The sequence below is a fragment of the Priapulus caudatus genome, unplaced genomic scaffold (assembly GCF_000485595.1).
Source record: "Priapulus caudatus unplaced genomic scaffold, Priapulus_caudatus-5.0.1 Scaffold45, whole genome shotgun sequence".
In the NCBI taxonomy this organism is placed as follows: domain Eukaryota; kingdom Metazoa; phylum Priapulida; class Priapulimorpha; order Priapulimorphida; family Priapulidae; genus Priapulus; species Priapulus caudatus.
The window spans coordinates 617,470-642,837 of NW_014577106.1; the positions used below are offsets into that span (position 1 = coordinate 617,470).

The following is a 25,368-nucleotide window of genomic DNA, read 5'->3' on the forward strand; positions in this document are numbered from 1 at the left end:
TGCTGATATCAGCAAAAGGGAGACATTTATGCTGAAATGGACCTTTGTTGGTGCTGATATCAGCAAGAGGGAGACATATTTGCTGAAATGGACATTTGTTTAGCGTGAATGGCCGTTTATTCTGCTGATATAGGCTATTTGAACATGTTGTTTGTATCAATCAGCAGTTGTTTTGCATCAATCAGCACTTATTCTGCTTGAAATTGCGCCTATTTAGCCAAATCAGCATATTTAGGTCCATTTAAAGCAATTTTTACGTCCCTTTAAGCTCAAATTATGTCCATTTAAGCATATTTGTAGTATGACCTCGTTCGTACACCATATACGTGAGCGTGCGTGCGTGTGTGCGTGCGTGCCTGCGTGCGCGTGTGGAGACGGACCGTGGTACGTTTAGTTAAGCGGTCCATACACGATCAATATAATTGACAATAATATTGTCAGTAATAAAAATTGACAATATTATTAATCGTTAGTGGGTAATACTGAAGGGAAATTTTGACTTGCGCAATATTTTGACGGAATCAAAGCCCAGTAGATATTTATTGAAGGTGAAAGTGACGTTGGTGGGACATAATCAGAATATTGTGCAATAGATTCATTCTAGAGTCAGACAACAAAGAGTTATCTGTCTATATTCACACACAATTTGTAAATGTTGACAAATAGTAAGTGTACATTTCACCGTTTAGCCACTGCTGTTATCTTGGTGCATGTATTTCGGTTAAATTGAGGGCCATCTGATCAATCTGATGAATCGGATCAATCTGATCAATCTTCTATAATCATCTGGCTCGTGTACGAAGTTCCTCGAGCAGCTGATCGTGGCCAAATATCCTTCGTTCTATGAACCATCTCTTGGTCCATTTCCTTTTTCTGCGCTGTCTCTTGGGCCTATCAAGTGCAAAAGCCAGCGGAAGGGCAACGCTAGAATCCATGTCTGTTCACCTTCAGCATCAGAACACAAATGACGATAATATTTTACAATATTATTGTGCCGTTGGTGCATGGCCAACAGAATTTCTTTTCAATAATACTGTACCAATGTCATTGTCAATGATATTGAACGTGTATGGGCCGCTTTACGCATATGCGTGTGTGCATTGCACACACTATTGTATAGCACTGTGTATTGTATAAAGAGAGTTTTGTATGTGTGTAGTGTGTGTAAATTTACATATGTATAAGCGCATGTGGCCCTATAGGTCGTACAGTGTGCACGCAAAGGGCTACAGTAGAGTTACCGTGTAATGCAGTTGCCGCGTACATGTAATCAATGTTTCTTAATTCGGCCTTCCCAGTGAGGATATAAGCGACCGTAGCGTGTGTACAGACGCTAACCGTAAAATCTACCGCGCGCAAGGTTCATGTATTGGAATGTATGTAATTGCTAGCTACGATATCTGGATAAAACCGAGTTGTGTTTTTGTTCAGGTAAATTTTCAGTAAGATGGGGCGAGCGTTAGGTTAGCTTCAAATTACGTAATTGTTTAGTAGAATGAAAGGAAATCAGGAAAAACGCACAGTCGGGAAAATAAGGGTCTAATGTAACAGCCACATGGGATTTGTGTGACACTATTTCTTGTTCATCGCGTCGCGTTCATAATTCATAATTTAAATATAGTCATAAAATGGAAGTGTTAATTCGTGTAACACTTGTTAGTGAAATAGCAAAATAGCGGCATGATTATACATTCTTCGCTGCCATAAGAGTATTCATCACGAATGCATGTGTGCGCACGTGTCAAACTGGCTATTATATTTCATACTCATCATGAATTCGGGATTTTACCTAAAGATATGGCAGTTCCATATCATGCTGCTTGACCGTGCGTGTATTGACTATTCCCATAAAAAAATTGGAATGACGATGACAACAGTATATTGTGTTGGGAGACTTATGAGATAATATTACCCTTGTGATGGTTATTATTATTATTACATCACGCACAAATATTTAATCTGACTGCAAGCCAGCTATATTTATAAGCTGAAGTGAAGTATAAATGTAATTTCTGCTTAGACAGGTAACACATAGGCACATAGGTCTTAAGTATACAGATATACCAAACTTTTGGAATTCTGAATTCTCAGACACTTTCGACCCAGACCATTTCGAATGAGGCCTAAAAAAGACGTTTGTTTCCGTTAACCCGACCGAGTCCATTTTAAACCGCCGTGTTAAAACTTTTTATTGTGATTAGAAAAAAATAAAAATAAACATTTAAAAAATAATTTAAAAAAATAAAAAAATCCCAACGTTATATCGATCGGTGAATGCATTGATTTGACTTTGAAGTCATTATATATGGGCTGTTATAAGTATAAAACAAGTATTGTTAGAATACAAAAAAGAAAAATATTTGATAAAAAAAAGTTTTGCCTGCCTACCGTGTCCAATTTTTTTCAGCTCGTTAGCGGAAACAAACTTTTTTTTTAGGCCTAAGGAGTAATCAAACGATAGGCTTACTGTCACAGCAGCAATGCGATAACCTTCCTCTTTTCCACTGACAATAAAAAGCTACTGCTACTGCTAGTCTATGTTAGCCACAGTAGTTATCAATACTAAAGCATACTACTGCCGTGAACTAGTATATGTTTTAGGCTCTGGTAGTAAATATTTCAGCATGTACAGTTCGTAAATAGTAGTTAGTGTTTGAGCGTAACATTGATTGATCATTGATGCATACCTACTGGGACAGTGGCATTGCCATGCTATTCACACTTGGATGTGCGATTGCATCGTTACCAGGAGTCTATCAATATCGATAGACTCCTGTCGTTACTAATATTCATATGCAATGTCTTTCAGTCGACGTTATGGCCGAGAAATTGCACTATATAAAGAGAAACCTAGAAGCTATAAAACTTGAATTGTTTAGACTTTAAACACCGGGGGGGGGGGTAGTCAGAAACAAAATTAGTCTTAACATAGTCTCAACATTAACTTTTTCTAATAGGCCGTTGGCAGAAACATGATTCTGCTATATATATTCATATATTCACATATATATATATATATATATAATATATATTCATATATTCATGCTTATGATGGCTAGGAGATTCTCATACGCAGCGTATAGAGCTCGTATACCTACGAGAAATAATTTTAATGCTAACGTTTAAAAAGATTTTAATTATTTTAAGGCTAATTCTGTTGCTGACAACGGGTCCCTTGTGAAACGTGTAATTTATTTTTGCAGCTGACTCCTAGCGACAGGCGCAAGCGTACAAACCCACACTGGCTCATGATGTCAGATAGTATTGGCTCGCCCTCCTACCCATCGCCGCTGGACCGGATACGGTCAGGCAAGCGGGAGCGGGCCGCCCAGCTGGGTTTAAGCCTCTCCATCGAAGAGCCATACGAAGCCAACCAGTCACTACCTGCGATGAGAAAACTGGGCAGTAGTCCTTGCGTGGAATTTGATCCTGGGGCTGGTGATACCAAACTCGCACTCAGGAGGTTCAAAGGTAGGTTACTGAAAGGAATGCTGAGCACGTTAATCTTCTTCATCCCAGGGGCTGATTGTCAGAAGCAAACTCGTTTAACATCAGTCTTAACGTTAGCTTTTTATTGTAGACCGGACCTCTATATACATTATACACTGCATCTGAAAAACTAACAAGTTTCTGTCAATGGTCTATGAGAAAAAGTAGATGTTAAAACTATATGTTTTATAACGGGCATTAATTGGTCTTTAGGAAGCCACAGACATGTATAATGGTGCATATTAATCACTGATAGCAGGAGTCCTGGAACTATTTCTCCTCAAAATCAGGGAGATTGCAGCCGGATGAGGGAATTCATATAGTGTGAGGTCCAATACTAAATGATGAACAGTAAAAGATGACACAAGCCAAAGTAACAGCCAGAATGATGTTTAATACTGTACATTACTGCAGAGTGTGACTTGAGTCCCCTCAAAACAGTACTCATGTGTTCATGTGTATCAGTTTTTCAGTATTTTTGGTAAGTTCCCACGTAAAACCATGACATTTCAATATCAGTGTGCCACTAATCGTAATCACATTTATTATTAATCTGAGGTGTACGCATTAGTTTGCTACTGTTTAATTACGTGGGATGGAAAATTTGTTAACTACAGGTTGGGAAATCCTTATTCGATATTTCAAAATACAAAAAGCTTCGAAATCCGCAATTTTTTGGATGCTGTGCGCTTAGTTATATGCATTATGCATATTATTTCATGCACGAAATTAAAAAAAATATTTGTTATATATAACTCCCAGCAGGCATAATAATATATCGGTTCATCATGAGTGTATCTAAAAATATAAATGATTTTCCTGCCTAAGACCTGTATCATATCTACTGGGTCATATCTCTAAGCTGCAACATTACATAGGTTTCTGCTATATGGATATTACAAATTCTGGAAAATTACACAATCTGAGACACTTTCGGTGTTTCAATTAAGGGGCGCTCAATATGTATCTGGGTTCAGTTACTAGTGAGGGATCCGGCGCTGCATGCGTGGGTTGCTTCTAGCTGCGACCAGAATTCGATTTTGAAATGTTTCAGAAGAAGGTAGAGAATAAGAAGTGCTACTTGAATAATGTATAGTATAGTAGTGCAATATTGTAAAAGACTATTGTTATAAAAACTGTAATTATATAACAGGGGAAAAATTACTTGTTTTTCACGGGAGCTTTTTTTTCAAGTCTGTGGGAAAAATGGCTCTCGTCGAAAATTTTACGGGAGCTATTTTGAGCCTCACGGGAGCGATTTCAGAGGTTTGAAGAGCGAATCGCTCATCGCTCCCGTGTATTTTTTACCATGTTATATAATGTCAACTTCAAAATAGTACAATGTCCATTCCATGGTATGTTCTTGTTTTGATAGCACACTGTCACAGATTATTTTGATACACATGCATGGGCTACTAAATACTACTGAGTGTGAAAAAAATGCTTAGGCGCTCCTACTGTATGCTGATCAACTAACACTACAGTGTGGCAATTTCGGTCATCCTAAACCAATAAACGGCGGAATTAATACATAGCAGACACAGACACTCAGACAGACAGACAAACAGACAGACAAACAGAGTTGGTTCTTGTAGTAGTATGGATGTAGAATGTATAGCTGAAATGATCAGATATGTAATATATTATTGACTCCGAAATGATTGGTACGAAATCAGGAAGTCTGGCAAAAAATTCGTTGTTTTCAACTCCTAGTTAACTCGTTCCTTTTCTCATTCCATACCATTTTCTACTTCTCCTTTCACATAATCGCTCCTATTTGCTCGTCTCCATGTAGAAGTACGTAATTAACACGTAAAATGGTCTGATACAAGTAATATTAATGGAGCAGGGAAGCATCAATTCTAGGAGTCGCAGTATTAACTTGCAATTAAAACTGTACAGGTGTGTAAAAAGCGTAACAACTGTAAAAAGTGGGTCTTAAACTTTGATGGTTCACCACAAGTTGCACAAATCAAAGGTAATTACATAAAGTAATACAGATCGCTCTGTAAAAGATTTGGATCTCTTACTCAACATATTCTGCTCTTGCTTCTGACATGATTACTGTTTGGTACATCAATTGATTTCTCCAGGCAGTTGACAGCAGGTGTGCACACTTACGCTAACTGGCCGATGGCCAACTACTGTTGGTATAACATGTGGTATTATTGATGTTTACTGGATGGTTGGTGCATCTCCTGGGGTTAATTATGAGTATGTTATGAATATGAAATGACGTTGTAAGGTTTATTTAAGAAAAGCATTAGTCCTGAAGTTGTGATTAGTCAAATACGCACTGCATAAAAGATAACCTAAAAGCTCGTAAAACATTAACTTTTATTAGTAGACATCGAAGATAAACTGATATATTGGACACTGCCATGATGCATGGTGACTCGTGCTGCCCATCGACAAGCCCGGCCTCGCTTTGTTTTTTAAGCAGGATTGTAATCACACAATTTGTAGCGTTTTTGACTTCTGCCCGGTGACGCATGACATCAAGAGCTAATAATTCACATTTTATTATATTTTTTTAATATATATTAATAATGTATTATAATCTATTGGTGGCATACATCTCCACTATGGCCGACATGCCTTAATTGCTTAATCGACATACTCTAATTTTCAGCTGCGTTTACTTTTGACTATCCCAACACAGTTAATAACGTTTTTAAAAGCTGTTTTTGAACAGCTTGGTTTATACGTAAGCTGATCGAGTTAACCTGCGTATTGTGGCCACTCGCAACACAATGACATATAATTGAATCCAATTAGCAATCGGAGATTATTTGCCCGATTGGCCAACATGCCATCTGAAATACCTATAGGGAGAACCCTACTCTGAATGCTTCATGACGTGTAATAACGTGTATAATACCTGGCTGCGGAAACAGGGCGATTGCGGCGGCTGACCCTCAACGCAAGAGTTTGTCTGAGTTCTTTCATTACTTATGAATGAATACTAATTATAGTTTATGAAGTTCCTGCGGGAAGACCCTGGGCATGCATACTCTGCTACACTGGATGTAACTGGCACAGTGGTGAACTGTCGGGTGACCTCGCATTACGTTCTCTTGATGCCGATGTTCCCCCTTGGGGTCTTCCCCAATAAATATTACCCCGTCCCTTCCTGAAAGATTAGATATACCAGTACACACTAATGTACGTTACCGCACAGAGTAGAGGGTAGAGACAGGGTAGGACAGCATGTTCCTCATACTCTATTTACTATCCTATTATTGTATATTGCAAGTTGTATTATTCTATTTATATTAATTTGTATCTACTGAAAGGTGTTTGGTGGTGGCCCACTAAACCGTGGGGTGAGACTTGTGTGCAGAATTCCTTCCTACTAATCCATTCACCAACAGGGACAAGGAAAAAGGGGACTATATCTTCATAAAACTCACTTGCCAACAGATAAGAGAAACACGATTGACTAACATCTCTACTAACTCATTCACCAAGAGCGAATTTTAGAGTAACGCATGTGATCAGAAATCCTACTAATTCATAACTCATTCACTAATAGGGAAGAGAAACGTGAATGACTCGCTTACGTACTGGCCAAGAGTAAATTTCATCGCCGGAACCATAAAGCACACTATGGGATGTAGTGCAGATTAATGGCTTACGTACAGGGCGGCTTCAGTGCGCAAACAAGTATTGTACAGACAAGCTTAGCGATTATTTACAACGTGCGACTACTATTGACCGACACGTAATCTATAAACGTCCTGCTGATGCCCGCATCCTGATAGTGATAGCAATGACTCAGCAACTCCCGCAACGGCAATGCGAGCCAAGTTTGCCGTAGTTAGCCTATATGGCAGCCCGCTACTCGCAACTTCCACACTGTTCTGTCACTCCGTTAGAATATGTCGCACATCCGATCGCACACGAACGCACACGCACATCGCACGCCAAGTACGCACGCACGCGCGCACACACAACTCTCTCGCTATCGATCTCAACCTACACGCGCCGCCTATGTCTCTCATTTCGCATACTTTCCCTGTCTTTAGGCACTGTTCGTCTCTCTCTCCGTAAATGCTCCTTGGCGCAAACTACTCTCGCTTCAAGATACGCCTCACTACACTCACCCGCGATGCACACGCACTCTCCCGCTCCCTTAGCTACTAGCTGTTGCCCCGCTTTTTCTTCTCGTAACGCTCCATCTATCAACTCCCCCTCTGTCGCCTACTATGCTATTTAGGTCTATTGCTTGCACTCCTCGAAACTTAGCGTCGTGTGCTATGCCATGTGGATGATAGATATACATAGACTTATGTATCGTATAATATACGTATATTAGCTTCAATATATACTTAATTACATAGCTAAGACTTTCTCCCGTCTTCTAACGCGTATTTCTTATTATCATCCTCTTTCACATCTCACCATCGCTTATCTCACAACCGATGTCATGTACTGCTTTGGTCAAGCTTGACTGATAAAGCATCACATGGACTTGAACATCCATCACCTGACCATTTCCTGCAAATAACAGTTATAGCTTTATAACGAAATTCTAATATGTCAGTTTAGTTAAAAATGTTATTTGATAACATTGATCTTGTTCTCTAATAGTAATATATGGACCGGGCATGTGAACATCAAAGAGCTGCCTAGAAACTCTACATTCACTACTGTCAGACTCTATTAAAATGATTCTCATAGCCAGTCAAAACTAAAACTGCAATGCTTATAATTGTTTACAGTGCACTGCAAAATTGTATCAACCATGTAATAACCATTTTCTGTGAATGTAGTTTACGTGTGCTTAAATATTTCTCCGTGAAGGTAAACACGTGATAGTGTGTGCAAGTGCAGAAGTGAGCGTCCGGTATGCGTGCTCTGTTAGCGGTTGTAAACAACGCAAAATGTGTAGTAATTCCTATTCGCATTAGCTGTTCCTCGTAGATATAGATGATCTAGCTGGTACTGATCCGGAATTTAATAAAAAAAGTGGCTCCTTACTGCCACACACATCTATATAATATATAGGCATGTGCAGTAGTGTAGATATATTCATGGTATTACTGTTAGTATGTAGTAGTAGTATACAAGTATTTAGTAGTATACAAGTATTTAGTAGTATACCAGTATGTTGCTAACCCTGTATTGTTAAGGTATCTCATGCATCGCGTACCACGGGCGCTCTCACTGTCGCTTCTGCTTCCACACACAGGCGATGCTCTCAACAGCTTCTGTTTCTCACCTCCACCTTGCAAGACATCACTGCATGCATCTCTGGAGAGACAGAGGAGCACCTGCATTCGCTCATTCGGCCATAGCTGGGACTTCTTTGAGTTTGTTGGTGGAACAAAGGCAACCGGCTCCGTTCCCAGCCACATCCGCAATCCTAACAAGGCCGTCGTGACGCTGAACGGGCGGACGTCGGAGGTGATGTTCTGTCTGTGTGCGTGCGTGTCACGGCGTGTGTGAGTGTGTGTCACGGCATGTTGGTGTGTGTCATGGCGTGTCTATGTGTGTCAAGTCATGTCTGTGTGTGTCACGGTGTGTCTATGTGTGTCACGGTGTATCTGTGTGTGTCACGGCATGTCTGTGTGTGTCATGCCATGTCTGTGTGTGTCACGGTGTGTCTGTGTGTGTCACGGTGTGTCTATGTGTGTCACGGTGTGTCTGTGTGTGTCATGCCATGTCTGTGTGTGTCATGCCATGTCTGTGTGTGTCACAGTGTGTCTGTGTGTGTCATGCCATGTGTGTGTGTGTCACGGTGTGTCTGTGTGTGTCACGGTGTGTCTGTGTGTGTCACGGCATGTCTGTGTGTGTCACGGTGTGTCTGTGTGTGTCACGGCATGTCTGTGTGTGTCACGGCATGTTGGTGTGTGTCACGGCATGTTGGTGTGTGTCACGGCATGTTGGTGTGTGTCACGGGGTGTCTGTGTGTGTCACAGCATGTCTGTGTGTATCACGGTGTGTCTGTGTGTGTCACGGCATGTCTGTGTGTGTCACGGCATGTTGGTGCGTGTCACGGCATGTTGGTGTGTGTCACGGCATGTCTGTGTGTGTCACGGCATGCTGGTGTGTGTCACGGTGTGTCTGTGTGTGTCACGTCATGTCTCTGTGTGTGTGTGCGTGCGTGCGTGCGTGCGTGCGTGCGTGCGTGCGTGCGTGCGTGCGTGCGTGTGTGTGATGTCATGTCTGTATGCCATGATCGTGTGTGCGTGCGTGCGTGCATGGGTGGGTTTTTGGGTGCATGTGTGCGTACGTGCGTGCGTGCGTGCGCGCGCGCTTGTGCGTGCGTGCATGGGTGAGTGCGTGTGTGTGTGTGTGTGTGTGTGTGTGTGTGTGTACCGATTTACAGACGGTCAATTTTTAACTCATTCCAACTATCGCTCAGAATGAGTTTGCGCAGTGCTGCTGGCGTGCGTGCATGTGTCTGTCCATCCATCTTTTCATCCATGAGGCGTCAACAATAGCTGCATCTGATTAGCTCTAAAAGTAAATCTAAACGGCTTGACTTGGGATGGGAAAACTTTATAATACGTATCTAAACGATGATTAGAAAACTTTATAATATGCATCTTAACAGCTTGACCAAGGATGGAAAAACTGTATATAATATGAATCTAAACGGCTTGACCAAGGATGGAAAAACTGTATATAATATGAATCTAAACGTCTTGACCTAGGATGGAAAAAGCTTTATAATATGTAACTGAACGGCTTAACATGATAAACTTTGTAATATATGCATATATGAACGGCTTGACATAGGATGGGAAATACTATAAGGTGCAATTGAATGGCAGGACCTACGATGGAAAAACTTTATAATATGCACCAAGCAGCTTGATGTACGGTGTCGACATTCAGGACTTTAGGGGTAATTCGAATCGAGACGGGGCAGTCGAATCTGGGGAGCAAGGGTCAATGGTGATCAAGAGATGTAAAAGAAATGGGAATATTTCCCCCTATAACTTAAGGTATATAGGACCAGCATTGAGAAAACGCAGATTGCCGCACAAGTGTCAACGGCTTGACCTATGCTCTGGATATTTGGCAGACGTAATCATGGTGAAAGGAGCTATCCCCTTCGCAAAATTTGAGGGCACATGTCAAATGGCAGTGGGGCAAAGGACATAGGAAAGGTCAGAGCTATCTATCTATCTATAAGAATACTGCGCAAGGTCTGTTAGTGCATGACACGCAGGGGTCGTCTGACCAGCACAATATTCATAAACGAGTTTAACAGAAAACAAATTGTTAGTTTTAAATTAAGGTTAATTTATGCTTCCAATGGTGGAAGCAGTTATCAAATTGTTTACCGTTTCTGTGAAATATGTTGATGATGGTGAAGAGACTATAGATTGAGTTAATTAAGGAGTTCCATTCTTGAACAGTTCTGGGGAAGTAGCTATATTTGTAGGTGTCTACCCGGGTGTATATTTACATGTACTTTTGATCATGCCCTCTACTATTGCGTGTTACAGGCTACAGATAATTAGGAAGGGGTAGTGCTATTTCTCTACTCTTATAGCATTGAAAAATATTGTTAGCCTTTTAGTTGTTTAGTTGTTCCTGCAGCATCTTAGTTACTCTGCTATAAGTACTATAGTCCTTCTTTACAAAACGTGCTGCTCTTCGCTGTACTTTCTCAATTTGATTGATAAGGTTGGCTCTGTAGGGGTCCCACACTGAGCTAGCATACTCAAGGTGTGGCCTTACTAGTGATGTGTATGCCAATTCCTTAACTGTAGGGGAAGCTTTAGATAGATTTCGTCGTACAAAGCCAAGAGTATTTGCTTTAGAGCTGGCCACAGCCAGATTCGACAATCTAAGTGATAACAAAGGAGACATAGCTAGTAAGAGTGCCGGTCCCTCTTCCTCCCAGCGAATCTAATTCTCAATTCCCTTTCCCTCCCAGTATTATCTTGATACTGTGTTACGTCATTAAACTTGTAATTAATATGAGCGTTAGAAATGTTTACTTGTAATATTCATACTTTTCCTAGTAGTGCTTTTACCTGAATAATGTTCTGTAAGAATGCATCTCCAGTTATATATTGGAAGTCAATCTCTCTCTCTATATATATATATATGTGTGTGTGTGTGCGTGCGTGCGTGCGTGCGTGCGTGCGTGCGTGGCGTGCGTGCGTGCGTGCATGCGTGCGCGCGCGTAGGTATCTACCCAGTATGTAATATATTTGTGTGTAGTACGTCGTATGCACACATGCATGCTCTTGCGCTACAGATCCTCATAGCCAACGAGATGGCATGTGAGCTGTTTGGCTACTACAAGGACGAGCTCATTGGAATGCCACTGTCGGATCACTTCAAATGCAAGCAGAAGCATGAGGCTCTTATGGAGAACCACCTCGAGTCGACGGGTGAAGTCGTCATGGTCTCTGGCAAAGTTGTAAGTATTTGTAGGGCGAGCTGGTGGGTGTGTGGTATAAACGTTTCTCTGCTGCACAGAAAGCCAACATATAATACATGTACCCATACCCAGTCATGAGGTCTTGACGTGATGCGGCCATGATGCCGAGGCGAGCCGAGGATTGACACTTTGTGTCCTCCAATCACAGCCTACGCCGCACCTCCCTTTGAAATTTTTATAGGTGGGGACCCATCACAGTACCAAATCGCCGATCTCAGGAACTAGGGCATTCTGCTAGGCTAGAACGGTTTCCTACGATAGAGTTTGGCACAGCAACGAAAATAACACGCCGTTTAGCGCACTGCGCTACGTACTTCTGTTGCATTTTCGCATCTCCGTAATTAGAATAAGCCCCGCCTTCTTCGTTGATGGGCATGAATGGGGCGTCACCGACGTGACCAGTTCCTATACCGACTGTGTTTACTTTTCGTAAATAATGAAATGCCCGGCCGATGCTAGACTGGTACCCGTTCGCCACCTTCACTCCGGCAAGTATCCTTCGCTACACTGACGCTGTTAGTGTAGCATGTGGAACTATCAACCGGGTACCAGTCTAGGCCGATGCCAAACTGCATGCAGTGCACCTTCGTACACTCAGGATACTCGTAGATTGAGCCCATGAGCGAGAGCGCCATCTGTCGTGGAGAACTTTGGGCTGATGCGATGCATTTTCTGCGTTTTCTGCGTGATTATTATTTTGCGCAGGCACTCATTTTCTAAATCCTCCAAGATTTTTATTTCTTCCATTAAGTCCATGTTTCACTGATATTTAGGAAGGAAGGTAAAACTGTGCATTCGTATAATTTCACTCTTGCTTCTATAGTATGATTTCCATAATTTTGCTCTTCTGTCCATGATAATATTTCCCTCATCATGAACCTACATTTTTCAGTTCGGACTCTTATCATATCATTAATTAAATCCCCTAGGTATGAATATTTGGTGCATTTTTTGATTACTTGGTTGCCTATTAATATCTCCTTCTCTATTCTTTCTTTGTTGGTGAATTTTATAACATTGTATTTGTTTTGTTCATATTAAATTCTAATCTTTTTGATTCAGCTAATCTGGAGCATGACTGAGCGATTTTGTTACTGTTTTATAATCTCCAATTCCTAGAATATCGTCCATATATAATCATTGTCATCTTCTAAAACTACAGACCATCCGCTGACCGCTGTGGAGACGTGCGCCGGGCCCCGAATTTGGCGCACGTCTCCACTGCGGATAGCGCTTCATACTTCATACTCATCCCCGCTGTCGCGTGCGCATATCCCGCGGAACTGCACGTCTCATCCGCGCGCAGTGCTTAGGATCAACAGCAAAGCTGTGCCACGCAATCTTGTATCATGTCTCTCTGGATTGATTCTGATTAGTCTACCAGTAAAATTACAGTGTTCTCACTAGCTGTAAGACCATGTAACGACTATGGTGATGAAATCGGTACATAATGATAGCTATTTTTAAGATTTTGATTCCATTATTTGAATACTGTGTGCGTGTGTGCTTGTGCGCGTGTGTGTGCGTGTGTGTGTGTATGTGTCTCTCTCTCTCTGTGTGCGTGCGTGCGTGCGCGTGCGTGCGTGCGTGCGTGCGTGCGTGCGTGCGTGCGTGTGTGTGTGCTTGCGTGCGTGCATGTGTGTGTTTTCACGTGCGTGCGTGTTTACAGCTAGAGGCAGTTGACTGCAATGGGCAAGTAATCCCCGTCTCGCTGTGGATGAAGATGCTTAAGACGGGAGATGATCCACGCTGTCTTGCTATAATGGAGCCTGTAGAGCGAATAACTGCCTATATCGTATTCGACAGCACGGTGAGTGCATCACTGGTTGCTGCACTGTTTCTCCCTTAAAGCTCATGTAGGGTTTTTACAGATTGTAGTACAGATTGGTTCGAGTCTGTTGATTGGTGGATAATCAATAAACTGCTGTGACGATTCCTTGGCTCAGAAATATCAGTGTGAATTTATTGTTTAACATTTATAAAGTTTGAGTTCTGCACACAACTTGATAGACTCACAAATCAGATTTGACAAATCAACACAATCAACGAAACTATTCTTTTGTAATATTCAGCTGTTGATGCTAACTTCAATTTAAATTAATTGATTAATGTCAATGAATTTGACAGTGCAATACGTGGGACTGGCGTGGGCATGATCGTCTTGCCTATGTTTCATCACACTTTCTCTAATTTGACTCTCTAAGTATTCCAGCTTTCAAAGCTCCAGCAGTAACGTCATACGTGTATAAATTGCCAGGGATATCAGTCACTATCAGGGGTGCGCAAGTGCTTGCATTTTCCAATGACTTACTTTGCAGGGCACAATCTTGTGTGCCGACCAGAAGATGGCATGTCTGCATGGTTACACCTCACCTTCTGAAGTAGAAGGCGAAAATATCCATCAACTAATTCCGTCACTCACCATGCCAAGTTCAGGATCCTCCATACCAAAGGTCGATAATACACACTCAGTTGCTCCCATGCATGCACGCATGCACCCATGCACACGTACGCGCCAATATCACACTGCACGCGCCCATATGACACACGCACTAAGAGTGGGACGATACAGGTAGCTCACAATACAATCCGTATCACGATACCTCTGTCACGATATGATACGTATTGTGATACTTTCAAAAGAAACTACCTAGCGAACACTACAACGCTCAACCGGGATACTAATCATGTCAATTCTTACAAATCAGTATCATGATGTACTTAGTGAACAACTGCTATAAAATTGCAAACTGTATTATGTTTCTTTTGTTTTTTGGTGAGACTATGCTATTAATAACAGTAAATACTAATAAAATACTAATAATACTAATGGATTTTAGTCAGTAGGGTATCGATACGTGTATCTTGAATGGTCAAACGTATCGAACGTGTTTCGTCAATGTTTGCATCGCGATACATCAATATATCGATGAATCGTCTCACCCCTAACATGCACCCATATCATAACACATGCACCGCATACACGCACGAGCACACGCACGCTTACACACACACGCGCACCGCATACACGCACGAGCACACACACGCACACCGCATACACGCACGAGCACACACACACACACACACACGCACGCACGCACGCACACACACGCACGCACACACACGCACACACGCACGCACGCACACGCACGTACACACGCACACACGCAAACGCACGCACATGCAAATGCACACACACGCACACGCGCACACACACACACACACACACACACACGCATACACAGACACACATACACACACACTCACGCACACGCGCACACACAGGTACAGTTAAACTGGGGTTACTCAAAGGAAATGCCAAAGGTTTTCCTTTATAGACAGGTCGCCTCTTTATAGATTTAGTTTCAATGTATAAGTGATACCCAAGGGAAACGTTAAAATTACATTACCTATACAGACAGATGTTCGTTCTATAGAGGTGAGCGCTAATCTATACATCGCATTATATAAATATGTATCACTATATAGACACACACATACAAATTAGTTTGATACATTATGATTGTAGGCAATTAGAAAGCAGAGAGCTACAGGACGAACTAAACACAGCACCACGTTCCCATTGTCGATTGCACTTTGGACAGATGAGGATTTAAAAAACCCAAAGTTTGCATCATACATCAAAGAAGGATCTGTTGGTATGAATGTTATTCTGACCATAGCAAAATATTTAATTGATGCATATGAAACGGTTCTAATGAGCTAAGTAGTAATAAGATACAGCCACTGAACGAGAACAAAGGTAGAGTTAATCAGCTTCTTCTTTTGTCAGCTGTATTGGGAATATTGACAAGGAAATAGGAAACTCATTGTTCACACTTCTGCTCTCTTGGCTATTGTAATCGTATACCTCTAACTCTTTGTCAGGTACAGCCTTTTGTAAAATGCAGCTGCTCACTAAATGTGTAATGTATCCATAGATCTGAAGCAATTACTGTATTACATTGGTTACGTTAGGCCAAAACAAAATATGTGTGGTTACCGTTACATGCCGGAAAAAAATATGGTAGGTAGGTAGGGAAAACATTTTATTTTCTTGAAATATTTTATTTACGAACCATGTCCGAAGGATGAGCGTTGTGCCTTTTGAAGCAGGAACTGAAAAAATGTTAAATTAAATATTTTTTTTTAATTTTTAAAACTGAATAAAATGTTTAGGGTCGCTGGGAATAAATAGGGTCGGTCGGGAAACCGTAACCACACCTATATTTTGTTTTGACCTTAGCTAGTATGAGTTCTCAGTGCTATACTTACTGCGGCGAGAAATTGTGTGCGTGTCATCATGCTGTGCGTCATTCTTCTTTGTTTCAGATTCAGCAAATTCTCGCTGCGATAGACAAAACTCCACCACAAGCACTACAAGCATTAGCGGTAAGCCATTGTTGTCACAGGGTATTCAGTGTATACATAACACCACCGTCTATTACTTCATAATTCATGTGTTTCCGTAAGCCGTGCTTGAGGCGCATAGCGTGTAGACATGCTGTATTGTCTATTTCTAAACTCATCGCCCTAACATCTCTGCATATGTTTGCCTCTACATTTTTTTTCAAATATATTGGCTTTATGTTTGCATTTAATTTTTCCGGGTTGCACTAAGCTGAGAGAATTCAGCAGACAAGCCCACAAGTCTACCCTAATCTATTCGTTACACGTGCACTTTACTATATGCGCGATAATGAGAGCAGGGAGACTATAAGCACTGATACATGTTGGCGAGTAGCGAAATCTGTGCTTCATTGTGCACAGCTGAAAGCATATTATCTGGCTTCACTGTAAGCAGTCTCATTTATGAGTTGAGCAGTAGTAGCAGCTGGCTATGCATTATAGTTGCGGATTCATCATGTAAATGTGTAACGTCACTATTCTGAGTGCTGAGAGCTGTAAAACCATCTCACCATTGACTTATTCCGTAGAGTTGATGCGACAAAGCTCAATTTCAAGCACAGGCAGTGTTGACAGAGTTCAACTTATTCGAGGTATCTACTGTCGCACTTGCCACCATTTCCATATTATTTAACGTTTTTTCATTTGCTCTCTCATTTAATATGTCACCAAATAGTACATATATTCAAACTGATCAAGCAAACGATTTTGTGTGACAGCTATCAGGGTGCCTCTTTCACGGTTTATATACACTAAATATAGCCATACAGCGTTAAATTATAAAGACAATCCCAATCTGATTTCTGAACTAGCAATGTTATGTTGTCATGCTTGCTGCCTTAAGGAAACCAAATATGACTGTTGAAGTGTCATTGATGTTCAATTATGTCTCTTCTTGCATTCGTGCTTAAGAAAAGGATGGAGCCAACGAAGAATTTAACAAGGAAGAGGGAAAAGTGGAAGTGTACCATGCCACGGTGTGGGTGTTCACCAACATCAGTGGCATGCTTACGTTCATGCCTGATGGCACCATACACAGCATCAATGACAACTTTTCTCTGATGCTGTTCGGCTACACACAGCAAGAACTTGTGGGAGAGGTGAGTTATGGTACTATTACTGAACAACCAACTTCTCACAAATCAATTGTTCTGTATTTTGCCAAGGATAGATGTGCCATTTATTAAATGTGTATATCTGTATCTTCGTACGTTTTGCACGAAAGTTACCAGTTAACCAACTTTATGTAACAAGTATATATTTTATTGTACAAAATATATCAATCGATCTATCTATCTATTTATCTATCTGTCTGTACATATGTATATGTTATATATATATATATATACATAAATGTAAATTGCTCTGATGGTGTCTTTCTTTTAGTCTGTACCACTCGTGCATCAAAACTGAACGAAGATGTTCAGATGCAAATGTTTACGTGGTGCTCCACTTTCACCTTCAGCAAAAAAACGTACAATTTTACCTTCACTTCTGATGGCACAGCATGACGTTGTTTTTCTCAATGTTGTAGACAGGTGTGCTGGCTAGTTCTGTTTACTGAGGCAATGGTCATATAGTGGATCTATCAGTATTGATGTTAGTTGACGTGCTAGCTAATATGTCTGTAACACATGCTTTTAGATATCAAACTGGAATAACACTTACAGGCTTTATTGATTCTTTGGATTTAAAGAAACAAATATTATTACTCCTGTATTTACTGGTAGTTAAGTGCCTAAACTGCCACCTACTAAATTGTTGTCATAAAATTATATCAACACAATGAAACAATATTTAATTCAATCAATTTAAGATATCAATAATCACAGTACTTACAAACTCTAATAAACAAAATTAGTATGTGAAAAATTAAATGTAATCTCATGGTCTGTTGGAATGCTCGGTGGAAAAATTTATGATGTATTGTGGTATAGTAACCAAAAAATCCAAAAACAAACTCCATATGTCAATACAATGATGATATATCTATAGATATATGCAATTTTATCATCACTCATCAAGCAAAGCTTGAATATTGACATAGTATCATACTAGTACTGTGTTTATCTTTCGATATTAGGTAGAAATGTGCCCAAAATGTTGTTTGATGTAAGTTACATGGGGCTTGTTCAAAATTGGTACAAAGTGTGCTGATAAATCGATCTCAGTCATTTTATCTTTGTCTTATTTCGAAGAAAAATTATATGTGAAAACTAATAAAAATGAGATCAGGTACTGTATTAGGCTATATAGATGAAGGTTGGTGCGTGTACAACCTTCTTTGATCCTTCAGCGTATCACGTACATCATTCCTGGTTTCTATGATGACATGGCTTCACTAAAAGTAAATTCCATACCGTTTCCACCTGTTGACGATGAGATGGAGTTGTGTGGAAGAGACTGCCACCATTGTCCTCAACACGACATCTCACAGCCAGATTTTTCCCCTGAAGTGCTCGACGTCGAACGTGCAAGGTGGGCACATTTTCTGTCATGCTCATGGTTCAATTCGTCTCGACTTATTGGATTGCTAGCATACATCAAATTCTTGGTTATTGTAGGATTGTTTATTGTGTATATTTTAATAGTTGTACAGAGTCATCTCCTGCCAGGTTCGGTATTTATTCTGTCACTAGTTATAAACTATGGCGATTTACACAGCAACCTCCAGCCATGTCTAATATAGACTACTGATTGTGTAAATCCCATATCCTGCGTAACTATTAATATATACATATATATTTCAGTGAGTGAAATGCGGAGCTGTGCACACTTAAACATTGCACTGATTATAAGTAGTGATGTCACGTGAGATCATCGATTATACTCGATCATCGGTTGAACAGTGGCTCGAACCAAGCGCTTAGTGATGTCACGATCATCGATTATACTCGATCATCGGTTGAACAGTGGCTCGAACCAAGCGCTTTGTTATCAAAATTCATAATCGATTTCATCGGAAAAAAAAATTTATATCGAAATAAATGCAAAACTTGAACAAGAAACAAGAAAGTGATGAGAATCAGAGATCGCTACTATACAATCGCTACTATACATCGCTACTATACAAGTTATCCTTTATTAACATACATGTACTATACACACAGTAGTAAACAGTGCAAAACAAACAGTAAACAGGGCTAAACAAGCACATACATGCACACACGTACATGCACACGACGTTACGCACACGCAGGCATTCAACACCCCGAGTAACCGATTGTAACCGATCATCGGTTACTTGGGTCCAACCGATGATCGGTTACGAAATTACAACCGATTGACAACACTAATTACAAGTAAATATGTTCTGTACATGAACCAGCAGCACTTGGCTTTCACAATAGCACTGATGGCAAATGCTGAGGCTGCTCTCCTTACTTGATGGGAAACTTCTGATAAATTGGACGATATGCACAGCAACAAATTGCCGTTGCTGCCCATCCCATAAATTTCATTTTGTGTATGTATATCTCTTTTACCCATATTAAAAGTGTTGATAAACATTAAAAGGAGAAGCTACAAGCGTAATCATAATATAATGTCATTCACAGATCCGTGGACGCCATCACCAATACAGAGGCTTCACATGAGCATGCGTCAGTAGATTTACAGATTAAAGGATCAACTTGTCAACTGTGTGAACAACGCTCGAGTGAGATTGGAATGCTTGACCCGGCCAGTGGTACCTCAGCCAACAGCCATTCCTCTGCCACCATGTGGCTCTCCCCTGACAGTCAGCCCTCCTGCCATAGTCATTTCCCTTTTAGCAACCAATCTTCGCCACCCAGCTCAGCTAGTCGGCTTCCTACCAAAAGCCAACCATCACCCCGTAGACAGACCTCTCCTATGAAGTGGCCGAGGACCGTGGGAAAGTCCTCGTGTGGCAGGCACACATTTTCTGGCCGCCGCCTCCGTCAGGCAGTGGCCTGTCGGCATGCTGCAGCGGCGCCAGCGCTGCAAGCGACGTCGACGCCATCGAAGGTGGACGCAAACGGCGATCGATTGCCGCCATCAACGTTAGAGAAGCCAGCAGAGGGCGCTGATAATGTCGTATACGAAGGGAGCTGCTCTGGACAGGGCCGGCATAAGGATGGCTCTTACATAGGTGAGTGAGTACACTGCGTGAGCCGTAAACATATGAGGTTTTCATGAATACGTTGACTGTACAATTAAATTTATTTGCATGCCATTTCCAGTTAATCTCGTAATCGTTGCATACACATTATGAGTAATTTTATTTTATGTTAAATGCAAGTTCATTAACCAGCTATAGCAACAGTTTTGAGAACTGGTCTAGCTAGCTGTCTTTGTCAAACTAATGGAAGTTGCTGTGCTTATCACTAGATAACAGTAGTTGTAAATAGCCAACGACTGATCAGCTTGTGTCAGTAGGGAGCCTTTGGGTCTGGTCGACGGATCGTGGGCTTGGGAAGGTTGTCGTGGATACGGTATAGTTTGTGTGACACATCATCCCTATTCTTGCTGTCTGTGCACATTTAAGAATTTAGGTGCACGCTCTTGTTTATCTATCCCAAAGAGAGCCTCACTTGAAGTTGTTCAGAGTCACCCACAGACCAGTCAGGAACATGATTTATGGTTGACCATATGGTCTATAATGGCTAACTTGTGTAGATCTTCTGTGTTGGAGTGCACGAGTGCAAACTGTTGTCACTTCTAAGGTCAGTTTGGTATACGCAGGCATCAATGCATTACAAATGGTAACGTGCAATTATAATACACTGGGCATACTAGCTGATCATGCAATGTCTACGACAATCTCCTAATGCCCAGTGCCGCCCATGCCCACAATACCCGAAAGCCACACCCACACGGGCTAATTCAGTTCTGGCTCTATGTACTAAAATGTCTAATCAAGTTCATTCAACTTGACAAATACATGTAGACCAATTGGTTTTAGACAGTTGTCCATTATTGGAGTTCTCATGACACAAAGCTACTCTTGATATCATCATCGAATCTGAGGAATGTATTCCAAGATGTAATATAATAGTATATCACTGTACTTTATGAAGAATTTCAACATGATGAGTCATCACATTATTTCTTTGTGGTGAAACTGACTGTGCGTCACTCTGAGTAACCAATCGCTGCACAGTAAAATTTTAAAAGAACCCCGAAGTAAAATGTTTGCAGTACTTCATGTGGATTTCATTTATCAACTTGCTACACCCATGCAGTGTGCAACATTTACAGCCTAGTCATATGGTTGCACCAAGGTTAGTTTGTGTACAGGCACCCAATGACTGGTGCAAAGTGACTCTTCGTTTGGAGCAGTATGCATGGGAGTGTTTAACTGGAGTGACATTCTTCCAGGAACCTTGCCTATCGTTAGAGATCGACAGAACACAGGTGTTTTGGTGCAAATGTCATTGTGGAAAATTGCTTCAGTGGTTTGAGCTCTGTCTTTTCTTTTATATAGTTGAGAATTTTCGATAATTGCAGACTGACGTGTCTTCATGTTTCAGGCATACTTTATCAGGTTAAGAGGGTGGAGTTTGAGCAGGGGCAGTCAATTTACTGCATATGGGTTACCCGTGACCCTTCAGATACCCTGGCTCAATCAAATACCACAGGTTGTAGCAGTCATAACAACACGATGGACTGGTCGAAGCTGTATGGATGTCAAGAGGTATATCTCAGGTGTATAATGCAACGACATGAAGCCAGGAAATAAAATGAATTTACAAGGATTGTACATTAATGTAAACTGACGTAGTAGCATTGCGTAATGTCGAACCCTATTCAGTTATGTACTACTTCTCTATACTACACGCACAAGGCGAGCTGTAGTGATAATTTTATCCAATAGGGAACAACGAAAGTTGACACTGATGTTGAAGCCGTGAATCCTGGTACAGGCCGCTACGGCGAGCTGTATGAGAGCATTTATTCTATAGGCAAGGGCGGCTTTGGATTTGTACAGCTGGCACGAAGACTAAGTGATAATCAAATGGTGCGTGACACACAGCGGTTAGTTACTCACTATATTCCTCTCATCTAAAGAGAGAAACTGTTGTTCGCCAGTGATGTACCATTACTGATAATAATAACTAATAATATAAAGACAAGCAAATTAATGTTGCTGACTAGGTTATTGATGTACACTGATAATATTTGACTCCCACGTCATAAAACGCATTATTTGTAGTGGTCCAACCACCAACAGGATGACCATATAATCAAGAGCTAATTATTATTAGCCTTAGCTTTATTTTTAATTTATTTAGCTTATATTATTAGCCGTTGATATAGTTAAATAAATAATTTGACATCTGTTGAGTTTATGTGTTTAGAGATCCTTTATTTCAGTGCTCCCTATAGGCAGGTGCCACCTTCGATGATATTGGACTATTACAGGTGGTTACAAAGTTCATTACCAAGAGGAAGGTTCTTAGTGATTCGTGGCTGGATGACGAGGAACTTGGCAGAGTACCAATTGAGATTAGTTTGCTCAATTTATTATCACATCCAAACATTGTTCAGGTAAAATGTATAATGTAATATGTATTAAACGTGAGAAATACAACCATGTTTTCCCCCTATAATTGCAACTTGTGATTAGTAGAAATGAGAGTGAATTATATTCAAATGAAAATGTGACACCTATATGTATGTGATTTATGTTCTCTTGTGTCATGTCTGTATGAGATAGTCCTTATTCGAATGAAATTGATGCTCATTATTTAAGGTCTTTTGCATCTAGTATTTCTGTAATAGGTCACGTTTCTTTTACTGATTTGTTGTTTCATATGATTGGTTCTTATGTTTTTACAACAGATGTTAGAAGTGTTTGAGAATGATTACTTCTATCAAGTAATTATGGAGCAGCATGGTTTAGGCATGGATCTGTTTGAGTTCATTGACCGACGACCACTACTAGATGAACCTATATGTAGCTACATATTCCAACAGGTCAGCTAATATAGACAAATTACCTAAAGCATTAAGTGCTTGGTGATCTGTGCAATCTTAAATATTGCTCGCCGCATTTAAACATGGAAATATTTGTTGAAATTATTTTTAATTCATTTCAATTGTTGATATTGGTTAATCAATAAGTTTCGTCATTCCACTGAATGAATGAATAATTGGTTGAATAAAATCATATACATGTCAACTCGTTAATCATGACCAAAAATTTCTGTTATTAGTATATCTTGTTGATACTGGTTATAGTTCTTTTTAAAGGCTCCTAACACACCACTAAGTTGTATATACATTTAAACGTGCCTTCCCACTTAAATCGTGTCATCAAACAAAATTATTATCAAAGTTTATTAGCTTTAGTTAATCAGTTCTGCTGGCATCACTGTCATTATAGTACTCGTGAAAATGATGACATAAATATGCAACAATTTTTTCTTGATTTAAACAGATTGTATCTGCTGTGGCATACCTGCATAACTTGGGAATTATACATCGTGATATCAAGGATGAAAACATCATACTGAATGAAGAATTCCATTGCAAGTTGATTGATTTCGGAGCTGCTGCCTACCTAAAGCCAGGGAAACTGTTTAACAAATTCTTTGGCACTATTGAATACTGCAGCCCTGAAGTAATTCTTGGCAACAAGTATGTACATTCATATTAATTTACTAGTAAATGTTGTAAAGGGATAAAGTTATTATAATCACGTATGTGGGAAAATAGATATATGCCTAGGTTTAAAATGGGAATAATATGTTTGTTAAATCCCAACCATGACCAGCAAACTTATAAGTTCATCGCAATATCTCAATGTTTTAAACACTATAGAACATTCGATGGCGAGTCATTGATAATAAATTTTTCAGGTACAATGGACCTGAATTAGAGATGTGGTCGTTGGGAATTACACTTTATACGCTGCTGTTTGGCGAGAATCCGTTTTATGATGTCGAGGAAACGATAAAAGGAATTCTGAAACCTCCATTTGTAGTTTCAACAGGTACAAATTAATTAGCATTTAATGGTAGTGTATTGGCACGTGGAATGCCTTGTACCGTCCAGTTAACATGTGTTGGCATCAAACCGACTTTAAAATGGTTATTGTGACAATTTTAAGAAAAAAGAAGTAGCACCCACCATGGGAACTGAAGCAGTGTTGCCTGCCAAAATGCGGCCAACTGTACAAGATATGTGGTTGTGTTCATGGAGCAATTGCAAAGGGATTGAACCTACTGAATCTACTACTACTGTACTTAATCTAGTGAAGATAGTCATGCTAGCTAGGTGCCTTGTTTGTATATTAATACCCAAGGCAACAAGAGCTGACTCTAATTGTATAGGCAATTTAATTATAGAGGAATGCAAAAAGAAAGATACAATATTCATTTTTTCAGCAATATTTGAATTGTCTCATAAATATAAGACGTTGTAAGGTAAAATAATTATTGAAATAAATTATCAACGTTACTAAACCTTTTCTAAAAGACTTTTCCAAATGTCAGTTTTTTGTCATGTATTATTTAGACCTGCATCCACACTGCTTCACCCCCACCCCTTGAATACCCCCTCCCCATAAACGTCCATTTGGTGCATGATGCTGTGGTCGCGCAGTTTGAGCATGGTTGATATTTTGATGTACACTATGCTACACAGGTTTGATGCAGCTCATCTCGTGGCTGCTGCATCCCTCAGTGCCGTGTCGGTGCAAAATGCCAGAGCTACAGAACCACGAGTGGCTCAGTCTGCCCATTAACATTGCTGACTACATCTGGGAAGAAATTGTACCCGACGCTGGTGAGACTTGCTGTTAACTCTCTAAATAGTTTTCTTCACGTAAATTATGTTGTCTAATCTACAACAATGAATCGAGCAACGTTGATTTTTGGTGGGCAACATTGGTTTTTAATTCATGGTACGTACCCTAATTTTTGGCACATGTCATGCCCTGTACCAATTACAATGCATTATTTTCCTCAACCAAATAATTCACGCATGCACGCACGCACAAGTGCAAACATATTCTTTAAAACAAGTGCCGCGGAGCGACAGCGCTCATCTCACGTCTACTGCGGTGACTCTGTGGTGGAGTGGTGGGATTCTAGTAA

At 40.5% G+C, this 25,368-nt stretch overlaps 1 protein-coding gene across 3 annotated transcripts in view; it reads left to right on the top strand.

Moving 5' to 3' along the window:
• Positions 1-25,368, top strand: part of LOC106820751 (PAS domain-containing serine/threonine-protein kinase-like) — a 68,557-nt gene that overhangs the window by 41,078 nt on the left and 2,111 nt on the right. Inside the window, exons 3-20 of one of the 3 annotated variants that reach the window (XM_014825298.1) lie at positions 3,204-3,471; positions 8,684-8,898; positions 11,714-11,878; positions 13,569-13,709; positions 14,218-14,352; positions 15,429-15,558; positions 16,232-16,291; positions 16,837-16,899; positions 17,219-17,406; positions 18,603-18,784; positions 19,864-20,417; positions 21,799-21,962; positions 22,143-22,286; positions 22,691-22,816; positions 23,111-23,245; positions 23,709-23,908; positions 24,130-24,263; positions 24,917-25,057. In XM_014825298.1, coding sequence (XP_014680784.1) covers positions 3,204-3,471; positions 8,684-8,898; positions 11,714-11,878; positions 13,569-13,709; positions 14,218-14,352; positions 15,429-15,558; positions 16,232-16,291; positions 16,837-16,899; positions 17,219-17,406; positions 18,603-18,784; positions 19,864-20,417; positions 21,799-21,962; positions 22,143-22,286; positions 22,691-22,816; positions 23,111-23,245; positions 23,709-23,908; positions 24,130-24,263; positions 24,917-25,057 — 3,145 coding nt within the window. The remainder of the gene's footprint in view (positions 1-3,203; positions 3,472-8,683; positions 8,899-11,713; positions 11,879-13,568; positions 13,710-14,217; positions 14,353-15,428; positions 15,559-16,231; positions 16,292-16,836; positions 16,900-17,218; positions 17,407-18,602; positions 18,785-19,863; positions 20,418-21,798; positions 21,963-22,142; positions 22,287-22,690; positions 22,817-23,110; positions 23,246-23,708; positions 23,909-24,129; positions 24,264-24,916; positions 25,058-25,368) is intronic. The other 2 variants (XM_014825300.1, XM_014825299.1) reach the window with 2 other exon arrangements.